The 12,579-nt window shown below is 41.8% G+C and overlaps 1 protein-coding gene across 1 annotated transcript in view; it reads right to left on the bottom strand.

Annotated features, from left to right (window-relative positions):
* The window catches only part of CSMD2 (CUB and Sushi multiple domains 2), a gene marked incomplete at its 5' end in the record, with an annotated part of 593,570 nt that overhangs the window by 173,243 nt on the left and 407,748 nt on the right, over nucleotides 1–12,579 (bottom strand). The window contains 3 exon segments of the mRNA XM_080802687.1: nucleotides 72–263; nucleotides 1,990–2,146; nucleotides 11,748–11,917. Coding sequence (XP_080658813.1) covers nucleotides 72–263; nucleotides 1,990–2,146; nucleotides 11,748–11,917 — 519 coding nt within the window.

Genomic DNA, 12,579 nt, shown 5'->3' with positions numbered 1-12,579 from the left:
ACTAGAGCTGGGAACCTGGGACTCAGGGTGGGGGGCCCAAGAGGTCACTCGAAGAGCAAGAGGCCTCCTACCGACACAGGTGGGGAGAGGCCGGTCCCAGGTCCTGCGCTCCCCACTCAGACACAGCAGTTCCTCACTGCCCCGCAGGCTGTATCCTGGGTCACAGCTGAAGGACACAGAGCTTCCGGCAAAATGGCCTCCGTCGTGAACCTTGTAGCCAAACTGGGGGGTTCCTGGATCCTCACACTTGATGAGTTCAAAACCTACCGAAGAGAGGAGAGAGAGAATAAGCAAACCTGCCATGGCAGAAGCTATATGCCCTTTCCTCCCTCAGTGTGAGGCCCGTGTTCTCGTGGAAGCCACCAGGCACGTGCCCCTGGCTTCCGCCGGCCTCACCGCTCAGGGGGTGCACACGGCTGTGCTCAGGAGAGGAGCTACATGCAGGATTCGCTCCCGGCTGCTGCATGGAAATGGCTTCAGCTCTTTCTCCCAGGGCAGCTTTTAATAGTTTCCAGACACAGGGTCTGGGTTTTCTATTTCCTTTGTTTGACCCCCAGAGCATTTTGTTAGCAGGGCTGCTCTTTTTGTTTGGCTTGCTGGGACATTCTGATGGGATCATGTAGTAGGGAAACATCACTACAAATGCATGTTTCAAAACTCAAATTACGTCCTCTTTAAATACAGTCTATTGAGAAGGGCTGGGGAAGGCTTATGCAGGATGTCTACAGAGACTTGCTACATGGCGCTTCACGTTCCTTATCCACAGGGGTCTTGTTGGGAGGGGTAATAAGTGAGGACACTGGCCTGGTTCAGTGAATCGTTCCAAAGTCACACATTCCCAGACGATGGAGATGGAATTTGCATGCAACTTTATTCAATCCTCTTCGCCCAGGCACGGACCCCTGGGCCAGATGGCCTGGGGCCCAGGCAAGAGGAATTGTGGGTGGATTCACTGGTTTTCTAACAGCTTTATTGAGATATAATTCACATAGCGAACACCCACCCATCTGAAGTGTTTGATACAGTGTCTTTTAGTATATTTGTAAAGGTGTGCAACTATCATCACAATCAACCTCAGGGCCTTTTCAACACTTCTAGAGAAACCCTATACACACTACCCCCCTTGCCCATGGTAACCACCAATTTCCTCTCTTTCTCTATGGATTTGCCTACTCTGGGCAGTTCATATAAATAAATCATAGAACGTGTGGCCTTTGTGACTGGCACCCTTCACTTAGCAGTGTTTTCAAGGTTCATCCACGGTGTTGTGTGGATTAGTGCTTTCTTTCTTTTTGACAGCCGAATAACATTCCATTGTATGGATGGATACATCACATTTTGTTTATCCATTTATCAGCAGATGGATACTCACTGGATTTTAAAATAACCTAGAAAAGCACATTTTTTGGCATCTCCTGGGTGAGTACAGGAACTCAAATCAACGAACATGAGAGCCTCCAAGCCGCGGTGTGGAGATGTAATCCCAAATTCCCCGGGGCCATGTACAAACCTGGTGCTTTCTGTTTTTGAAATCACGGAAGTAAAAGTCAAAGCTAAGAGCACGAAAGAGGGGAAGAATCAAGACTGAAGTCTTTAGGGAGAAGTGCAAAAGAACATAATTACACACCAGTGTTTGCATGTTTTATATCTGGCTATAGCTGAACCTTATATTATAAATGCTGTGATTAGGAAAGGCTTTGTTTGGTTGCCTTAGTTAAAAGCCTTGATGTTGGTATTTTGGAAGTATTAGTAACAGGTATGCCGTGACTCTCAGTTAACCATAGATGCAAACCTTAGAGCAGATGCCAAGTGGCCGCTTACCCAGAGCACAGGCACAAGGTTTCAGAGGAAACAGTCCACTCAGCATGCGCCAGTCCGAGAAAAACAAACCTTCTAAATGAGGGGTGACGTCCCAGAGCCTGACCTCCCTGTTTGGGGGACCAGGGAAGGACTGAATTCATCGTCCACTCCAATGCAAGAGAGACTTACTGGAAAACTGCAGCTCAAAGCCCTTGCTGGTGTTCTCGGTGTCAGTGATGAAATCAAGCCACAGACTGCTAGATGTGCTGTTCAGAGTCACCCCCATCATCTCCGAACGGCTGAACACCCCTAGTAAACGGGCGGAGTTGTTGTTGCCGTCATAGACCTGGATGTACGAGAGACCCCCGACCCAATGTCAGTATGGCCTTATTTTGAACAACAGTTTCTCATCTCATAGCCTATATTCCCAGAGTTTAGCACCAATGCTGACCGTTGGAGGGGCCATGAGCCTCAGATGCAGGGAAGATGGCACAGAGAGCTAGCAACGGAGCAAGTGATCAGCCCCTCATGTCTCTACTCCGTGCCCTTCTGTGCCCAGCCCGTCTCAGTGTGAATCCAGTCTCTAGGAACTGCTTGTTGTTCTAACCTTTCCAGTGGAGCTCTGCTCTGTCCCCCAACCCCCAGATGGCACCAGCTTACTCTTTAGCAGCCTGGGCAGGCCAGGATGGGGCCGCCTGAAGGCCCAAGCCATCTGTTTCTGCAGACAGGCTCACTGAAAGCATTCGACAGCTCTGCATTGCTAAACAGTCCTGTCCTTCCAGATGAGACAACTGTCCTTCTGCCTAACCCTACCCCACTGGGGCAGTGGCCTATCTTGACGACTTTTCTAGACACGGGCCATCATGATCCAGCAGCACAGAGTAAAAATGACCAGTGTGTCATCATGCCTTTCCTCTCCCCAAGCTCAGCCTCTGTCCCTGCCCTCCTAAAATGAGGGCTCCAGCAAGAGCCTGCTGGGCTTGCCAGGGGTGGAACTGTGTAGGCATCTGGCTTCCCCGACACCCATCTGTCCCCTGAACTTCTGAGCACTAGCAAAGACAACAGTCATCAGAATAATGAACTGGCTCCCCAGGTTCTGAGGTTGCTGCTCCTTTCCAGATAATTGTACAAATAACAACAGAAGTTGTGATTGAGTGAAGGACCCCCCTAGTGCTCTGGTAAATATCAAAGATGGGATCTATGGGTGGGTGATGAATATTTGTGCATGGCTCGGGATGTGGTGCCAGCTGCCAGCAAATTGGAACAATATTTCCATTCTACTATTTATGAAGCAAAGCCTTCTAAAAGAAGCCATCCTTCAAGCTAACAGTGCTATATATTATAGAGATTTGTTCAGACCCCTGGGAGCCTCAAGTCTGTTTCCAGATTCCATGTACAATATCACTGAGAGTTTGAGAGAATTCTGGAGTTCCAACAGACAGAGAGATGACACCAGTTCAAAGAGTTTAGCCCACTGGGACATCCAAGTTGCTAAATAAAAATATTTGTGGTGCATAAACAATGAATTTTGGAACTCTGAAAAAAAATTAAAAACAATTTTTAAAGTTTTTTCTAAATGTAATATCTTCATCTATAAATGTCAATTTGAAAATGACTTTAGCTAATCTGCCCTGCTGTATGTGACTACAATGAATTTATTCACATTAAAAAAATATTCGTACCAATGAACACATATTGGAATTAACTGATCAAGTCATTAGTTGTCAACACTTGCTGACATCACAATAGGAAAAACATAAGAGAAACAACCAGAGATCATGTACCACTACTTATGGAGTCATTTTGCTAAAAAAAAAAAAAAAAAAAGAAAAAAAATCAATCCTGAATTGTATCGAGTCACTGGATCCAATTTTAACTTATAGGAACTACAGAAGACGAAGGGATATATGAAATGATACTCTGGGTCTATGTTCGGCAAAACCCAGAATATGAAAAATTCCACTGGGCAAGTTACCTGACTTCCTCAACAAATAAATTACAAGGGATGGAGGAAAAAAAAAAGATGGAGGCAAAAACCTATAGATTAAAAACCATATGAGACAACCCATGCAATGCATGGGCCTTATTTGGATCCTGACTCAAATAAAGTGTAAATTTAAAAAAATATTAGGACATTTATGAGATAATTGGAAACTTGAACATTCATTGGATATATGATGATGTTAAGAGAGTGTTGTTAATTAATAAAAGTATAATGGGAACAGGATTATTTCCTTAATTTCCAAGCATTATTCATTCTAACTTATTAAGGACAAAAATGTTCATAATGTGTCATTATGATAAAATATTCATTGCAGAAAACTTATAAAACAGAAGAACACATAGAAGATAAAAACAACTTTCATAGCATGGAGAGTAAGGAATAACATGGAAGACATTAGGAGAGGGTAAGGAAAAGTGAATTGGGGTAAATCAGAGGGGGAGAGGAAGCATGAGAGACTGTGGACTCTGAGAAACAAACTGAGGGTTTTGGAGGGGAGGGGGTTAGGGGCATGGGTGAGCCTGGTGGTGGGTATTAAGGAGGGCATGTACTGCATGGAGCACTGCGCATGTTGCATAAACAATGAATCTTGGAACACTGAAAACATAAAATTAAATTTTAAACAAAAAAAAATTAAAAATGAAACAAAACAAAAAAACAACTTTCAGCACTCACAACATTTTGGTGACTAGCTTTCCAGGCTTTGTTCTATGCATGCTTTTCCTTATATATATTTCTTTCTTTTTTTTTATATAAAAACAAGATCCAACTATAGATACTATATGATAACCTGCTCTTTCACTTAATGTGCATATTTTTTGAAGCATTAAATATTTTCCCCAACGGCATTTAGATAACTGCAGGAATTTTCATCATAAAATTAAACCAACCCACACCGTACTTATTCACACATCATTGTCCAGAATGTGTGCCCAGGCAGATAAGAGACATTCAATAAAAGTATGATAATTAAATAAGCCAACGTTTTCTTTTAGAGTACTTTTGTCTTTAAGTCTACCTGGAGTTTATTTAGGCATGATAGGAGATAAGAGTCTACTTTTTTCTCCTTGATTGACTAGCCATTTAACCAAACACTAGAAACATTCCATCCACTGCCAATTTTAAATTGACTTTTATCACATATACAGTTATACATTTGGTTTTGTCTGTCAACTTTCTAGTCTATTCTATTTCTATTCTATTTCTATTTGGTACCTATTTGTCTTTTCCTGTGTATGACCCACACCATTTTAGTTACGATAGCTTTATAATATACTTAAATATTTAGTAGGGCAAGTCCTCTTTCATTTGTCCTTCTTTTAACTTAAAAAATTTTATTCCCCCTTCTTTATTTTTCTAAACAAACTCAAGATGAACTTTCTTAAACACACATAAACACACACACACACACACACACACACACACACACACCTCTTGCTCCCCCCTTCCAAAAAACACCCCCAAACAACTTGTATAATTCTGACTGATTAACATCATAGGTATGGGTTAGTAAGAGAAAAAGTCCATCTACTTGATTCTGAATCTGCTAACTCACATAATAGCATCTGGCTCCATTTAATCAAGTTGTTTTGCAAGTCTCTTGGTAAAATTCTGTATTTATTTTTGGGTATTTTTATATATATTTTTGCAATTGGAATTGGGCCTTTCTCTGTATTTACTTTAACAGAATACAGCTTGTCTATAAGAATACTTTGATGGTTCAGATGGGCCTTTGTCTACATTTATTTTCTAACAGAATACTCCTTGTCTATAAGAACGCTTTGATGGTCCAGTTCCTTATTATATACTGGGGATGGACTGGTCTCTGAGAAATCCGAGAGAATCCATACACATACGTTAACAACTAAACTTCTTCCTTTTTTCTTTCTCTAGTAGATGTTTTTATTTTCTTCATCTTCGTTGCAGTATAATTGACAAATAAAAATTGTATATAATTAAGGTGTACAACTTGATATTTTGATGCACATGACCATTACATCTGATATGACAGTTCAGCAAGATGGCTGGCTTCAAAGTAACTACACTACAGGGACAGCTTTGTCCACACAGTTACAAACAAGCAACATTCCCATGGACACATGTCTGCTTGTACACATGCTTGAATTACTCCAGGGCATATGCCTGGAATGGAGAAGCTGGTTGCTGGAAAGATGCATCCTTAACTTTGTTAGATATTGCCAGATTGCTCTCCAAAAAGTAATACAAATTTAATCTCTCACTGACACTGTATGACAGCTTTCATTGCTTTGTATCTTTGCCAACACTTGGTATTTTCAGGCATCCTAATTTTTCCCAATTTGATGGGTGTGAAATGGTATCTTGTTTTAATCTGTATGTCTTTGATTATCACTGAGCTTAAGCATCTTGTCATGTGTTTATCCATAATTCCACTTTCCTCTTATGTGAATTTCTTGTTCATATCCTTTGTTTATCCATGAGTATGAAACCTCCCTGCATTTCAGTTTCAAGTCCTTCAAAATAACATTTCATACTTTTCTCAGTAAAGATCATGCACATTTTTAAGACTTATTTCTAGGTGTTTTATAGGTTTCTCTTCTATTATGGATGAGATCTTTTTTTTCCCCTGAGTATATTTTAGTTGGTTGCAGACACATCAGCCACTTTGCTGAATTGTCTTACTGGTTCTGATAGTTAATCCATCAATTCTTCTATATTTTCTAAATGAAGACAATTTTATATATTCCCCTCTAATTTTTATAGTTTCTTTGTTCTTTCTCTGATCTTATTGTGATGGCTTGGATCTGCAGCACAATGTTGAATACTACTGGTCATAGCACAACTCTGGTCTTGCTCCTGACTTTACTGGAAATCCTTAGGAAGTTCTGTCATTAGAATAATGTTTGCTATAGGTGTTGGTAGGAACTTTTTTAAAAAATAAGATTAATAAAGTTTTCTTCATAGTTTTGAGATATCTTAAAATCATGAATGAGTACTGAATTTCATCATGTGTTGTTTTGGGGTGTACTGGGAGGATGATGTATTTTTGACTTCTAAGGTTTATAGGATATTAGGTTAAACCACGTGAAGTTGCCAATATGTGACCAGCTTTGACCTACAGAAATGTGTTTCATAGGGTTTGCCTACTATTGTAACACTGAGAACCTTTCTAATATTGGCACATCAACACATTCCTGGAATTAGTCCTGCTCGGTCATTTTTGCTTTCATACACAGCTAGATTCAATATGACACTGTATGTAGGGTGCTTAGATCTATGATCATATGTGACTGGTCTGATAGTTTATTCTTCTATGGCTCTTATTCAGTCCACTATCAATATTTCTACTTGCCTCATTTAAATAAAATGATTAAAGAGATAGATGTCAATTTTTCTCTTTTTTTGAGCCAGTTTAATCACCACAGTATTAATTATTCCTTGGATTTTTAAAGTTTACCTGTAAAATAGTCTATGTCTGGGTCCTTGAGGCAGGATATGGGAGAGAAGTCAAATTTTTTAAGTAACTACTGGTTTATTCAGATTTTTATCTTTTCTTGATGTTAGTACTTTTTAATCTGTCAAAATGTCCATTTTACCTAAGCATTCAGATAGCTTACAGTTGTTCCTAAATATTTTCTGATTGTTTCATAATCTTGACCTCATCTTTAACTATGTTCCTTTTTCCATTTCTAAAATTATATGTTGGTGGCTTCTTTATTCCTTGATCAGTCCTGCAAGGTCTGTGTTTTTTACTAGCTATTTTTCAAGGAACCAGTTGGTTTTATTAACAATTGCTATTGTCTTTTGGTTGTATTTTTTTCAGTCATTTTTGACTTTACCTTTAAAAAAGGCTCTTTCTCCTACTTCCTTCAGATTTATTATTATATAATTCATGCTACCCAAGTCCTTATTTATTTTTAACCTAGGTGATGCATCAGAGACTAACAGAGGTATATTGAAAACTTCCACCATGAGTGCAACTTTATTAAAAATTTTTTTTTACATTTCTAGCAGTTTTTATTTAATTTATTCATGCTATGTTATTTGGCACATAAAGTTTGACCGTGGATTGATTGTACATTTTATTAACATAGAAGAACCCTCATTTTAATTTCCTTATGAGGTGTGAGAGAAGTTCTCAAAGTCATTTCATAATAAACTGATTTCATTTTTCTGTGCTTTACCCTCTTCTGTTCATTGCCTCCATCCCATTTTTTAATTGGGTGATCATGTTTCTCATCTTTATTTAATCCTTCCTCATCTTGGATCGCTCTGTTTTCATTAATGCCTATTTTTGTGTCATATTTAAGATTCTCCCAAATCCTGTTAAGAATACAAAGTAGGAGCTGCTTTTAAAGTCTTTTTTCTTCATCGCTTACAGAGGGGCAATTAGCTCTCACTCTTCAGACAGGTTCCCTTGTTCTGATCTATGGAATATTTACACACTTTCAGTTAATTTTCTTGTTAGCACACCATTGCAGAGGGAGCATAAAAGAGGGGAATGGAAATGCCCAGTGGTCTCTGGAGGGAAGCGGAGGGATTAGGCGAGAAAAGGCAAGAGCCTTCCCTGTTCCTGGTGCTGAAGTGTGTGTGTGTGTGAGTGTGTACCTCTTTTCTAAGGCGCCTGACCACTCTTGTTAGGCACCAACCAAGACATTGCCCTACTTCATCTGGCTTGCCAACAAAGGCCACACGAAGCCTAGAACATTCCACCAAGAGGGAATGGTGGCTTTGTGGTCTCTCAGACTTAGTACGCTTGCAGAGGAGCCAATGGTGTGGACGTCTGGTCCCTGCCAATAGTACCATGGCCTGTCCTCGGCTCTGGGCTCTGCTGTTGCTCTGAGCTAGGTGGCTGGAGATGCGTTTTTCCCTCTGGTTTCTGGCACCCCATCCACAGTCAGGATTTCACTTCGCTTACGTGAATCAAAGTTTGATTAGGCCCTTTCTCAATCTGGACTCTTTGGATATTTTATTCAGTAAAAATTCCTTTAAGTGATATGTGAATGGTACCCTTGCCTAATTTTTAGTGCTGAGCCACAATCCTCTGTTTTTCTGTTCTTTTAATCATTCTGGTGGGGCCCCGCAGAGGACGCAATTATACATATAGCCATATGCTTCATTTGCCATCTTGGGCTGGAAGTCGTCTTTCCATTCTATTGTAATTTAAAGGCCCTTCCTGTCTTGCTGACGACAGGTCAAAATTTTGGTAGGAGCCAAAATAAAAGGAATCAGTTCTGGGAGAGAAGCTGAAGTACAGTAGTGGTATGATTTAAGGAATTTTCACTTATTAAAGGTAAGAAACAGATCAGGAGTCACAAATGCAAGCAAAGAGTCATCTCGTGGGTCAGAAGTACAAGACTACACAGTTTGGAGAATTGGTCAGATACATGGAATATTACATCTTGGGCAATAAATAAGGTGTGGAGGAGGTGACAGGTCTCCTTGGTTAGGAGCTCAGGTGTGCTCTGGGGTTTCTCTGAAGAGATAAGAAAGTCCTCAGGATTAGGAATCCACCAGTGTTTTGGGTGAGTTCCAGCTGGGCAAGGGCGAGATATTCTGGGAGCTGACTTCTGCTCTGGGTAGCTCTTGCACATTCCTGTCAAGGTAGACCAGAGTGACACGCTGGTCCAGCAGCACCACGGCCACTGACGTGGCTAAAGGGCCGTTCTGAATCCTATTTGGAAAACCATAACCGTGGGTTTCTCTTCAATCTGAAATAGTTCTGTACCTGTTCATGTTCCAGGTTCTCCACCCTGAGGAGAAGACTTAGAAGAGGAAGGGGTTCCAGGAAACAATCCCATCTCCCTGGGTGCTTTGTCCTCCCTTTCCCAGGCCTTGTTCTATAGAAGTTCTAGGGGTCCTGGGGTCCCGTAAGTGGTCTTTCAGCCAGGTCAGAGATACAGCCTTCTGAGGAGAACACTCCAGAGGCCTGGACACAGGAGGAAGAGGGCCTTCTTCGACAAGAAGGCAGAACCCACTATTAGAAGGGTGGGGGGTAGGGGAAGCTGGGCAGGAAAGTCTGGAACAGCCCCCTAAGACACAGGCATACATCTCCCTCTCTCCACAACCCTGCAGGACTACCTGGGGTCCTGCCTCCCTGACCTCTGACCTGGGTTTTACTGCCTATGTCTCTCTCTTCTTACCCCAAATGCCTCAGAAAGTCTCTCTTCTGTCTTTTGAGCTGCTCACCTAATCCCAAGACAGCACCTGGATGGGGCAGTTGTGTGTGCTCACCTGTTGACTGTGTGTTAGCTGCTTCTCTGAATGTAGGCCACCGTGGGGAAGAGGCTCAGGCACCAGCCATTACTCCGTGTGACCTCTGGCAGCCAAGGAGCCCCCCTGGTCTCATCAGGCCAGACACATAGAACTGCAGCTATGTACTCCCTTCAAAACCTGGAACTTAGAAGTTATGTCTCCAAAATTCCTTTTTCTGTAGGGTTGACAACAGCCTTCATGCAAGAAGGACTCTGCATTTCATCAAATCCATCTGCAGCCCCGGAGAGAGGAAGTCACTCTGGCCTTGCTGGGACCAGCTGTATCCTCTGAGGCCCTAGTGTGGACAATGAACACATGGATGGAGAGAGGCGAGGTCTGGGGGCTGCCTGAAGACATGGCCCTTGGAAATTATAAAATCTTGTCTATTGCTCGCTTAAAAAGAGATGCACTGTTTTTCTGTCTGGGGAGCTAAGAGGTTGCAAAGTAGAGCTTAAGAAGCCAATTGGGCCCCAATCCCCGCTTGGCCACCTAGCATATTCTCTTCTATTTCAGGTATATCTGGTCCCAACCAGTCATCTCATGGGCCAAGGATAATCAGGTAAAAGTGAGAAACACTTTCCAAATGTGCACACGCATGCACGCACACACACACACACACACAGACACACACTCCAGAGAACACATGCTCCAGAGAGTGAGTCAAGAATAGCATCTCTGCATAAAAAGCACAGTTCACTCATCATATCTAGAGAGAATCCTAAGGGATGGGATTATTTAATGCTTTCTCTTCGGGTTTTTTAGAGTAGTGACCTCTGATTGTTTTAATGTCAAGACTTCTTGGGCTGCAGGCAATAAAACTGTATTAGGAGATAAGCTGAAAAAGGCTTTGGAAAAAGTTTCTTGGCATAGGATGAAAATGGACACACTCTGTGAGATTTTCCTTATAATCCATTTCAATAAGGCAGCTCTTAGAGAAACTCTCCAGAGTCTACTCTTTGATTACACGCATACTCACACACCATATATTACTGGAGAGACACATGAATCACATACATACAAGGACATGCAAATCATATGTGTGCTCAGTGTTGTAACAATCCCTTTTCTATAATCAAGTCCCAACACCTCTTTGTCTGACATGTAACTTGAATCCACCTTCTTTAACCCTGCTGCCACACATGGGCCGTCACCATGGCACAATGAACTACTAGTCTTCCAAAACATATACTCAAAAATGTCCTCAGGTACACACACACATAAGATACACTGACACACGTATGTACACACACAGGTCCCTCAAACCAAGCTAGTACGTAGACTCAGATTCATATACATGCAGAAATGTACAAATAAAAGGATTTCCATAAACACGTATCTATAAAAATGCACATGCATATTCTATGAGCTCTTCACTGTCCAGCTTGATGGTCAGAGTTCATGATGAAAAACCTGACCCACTGGCCCCTCAAGCTGAATTTATGATTATTTATCATGCAGTCAGCCTGTTCTCCACCATATACATATTTGAGAACAGTCAGCTCCAAAGCAAACTCGAAAGCCACATTCTTAAGACTCTCACAGACCTTTCTCCTTTGGGTTCCCACTTTCTTCCAGATGAATGAGGACATTATCCTGGAACTCAGGAGGGAAGACGAAAGTGTGGGTCAATCCCACAGAAGTAAATGAGGAGGTGCTCAGCACACTGCTGCCTACTGTCACTTACATCTCCTATGAGATCTATTGGTTTTACCTTGAGGACATCTCCTTCTGACAGTTCGAATGTCCTGGCTTTAAGTTGAATGCCCTTTCCCGGCTGGGTCTGGATGGAGTAGATGCATTCGTGGTTGTTATTGTAGTTCACAGGAAAGTTGGGGGACAGCAATGTGCCCTGAGTGCCCGTGACTGAATTCCCACACTCAGCTGGAAAGAGAATCACAATAATCACCAATTAACCTCCATCAGCTACATCCAGAAAAGAACTCACAGTGCTGGAGGACCTTACAAGGATGACACATTGTTTGCCTTTCTGACTGCCCAAATGCCTGGTTATCTATCCATTTGCCTGCCTGTCTGGAGGACTGCTTATCAAAGTTTTGTTTTTTTTTTTAACATATCTGCCCACCTGTAGTTTTGCCCTGTTTCTTTCTCTCTCTTGTTCTATGGGTCTGTCTCTCTTCTGCAGGAATAGAAACGAACCCACCAGGCATCCTGTACTTTCTTAGTGGCATGAGGCAGCCCTTCTCCATACCTGTTCATCTAGTATCATAGCAACAGAATGACTGAAGAGGATGTCAGGGGCGGTTGGGGGTAGTCAAGTGAGGATAGATGAATCCTTTCAGTATCAGAGGCTAGAAACTCAGAAGGGGTCAACATTGAATAATTATTGCTAGCATCTTCCAAACTTCAATTATTAGTCACAAGGACCAATCCCATAAGGTAGGCATAATTATCATCCCTGTTTTAAAAGTCAAGAATCTGGTACTTAGAAGTTCAGATCAAGTCTCTCCATTTACCGAGAGGAGGGGGCTGAGAATTCAACCCTCCTGGTCCTGGACTTTAAGGCCACTGAGGCTTTGGAGAAA

The sequence above is a fragment of the Martes martes genome, assembly GCF_963455335.1.
Source record: "Martes martes genome assembly, chromosome: 4".
Lineage (NCBI taxonomy): Eukaryota > Metazoa > Chordata > Mammalia > Carnivora > Mustelidae > Martes > Martes martes.
The sequence above is the reverse complement of the archived record's forward strand: the minus strand, read 5'-3'. Positions and strand labels throughout refer to the sequence as shown.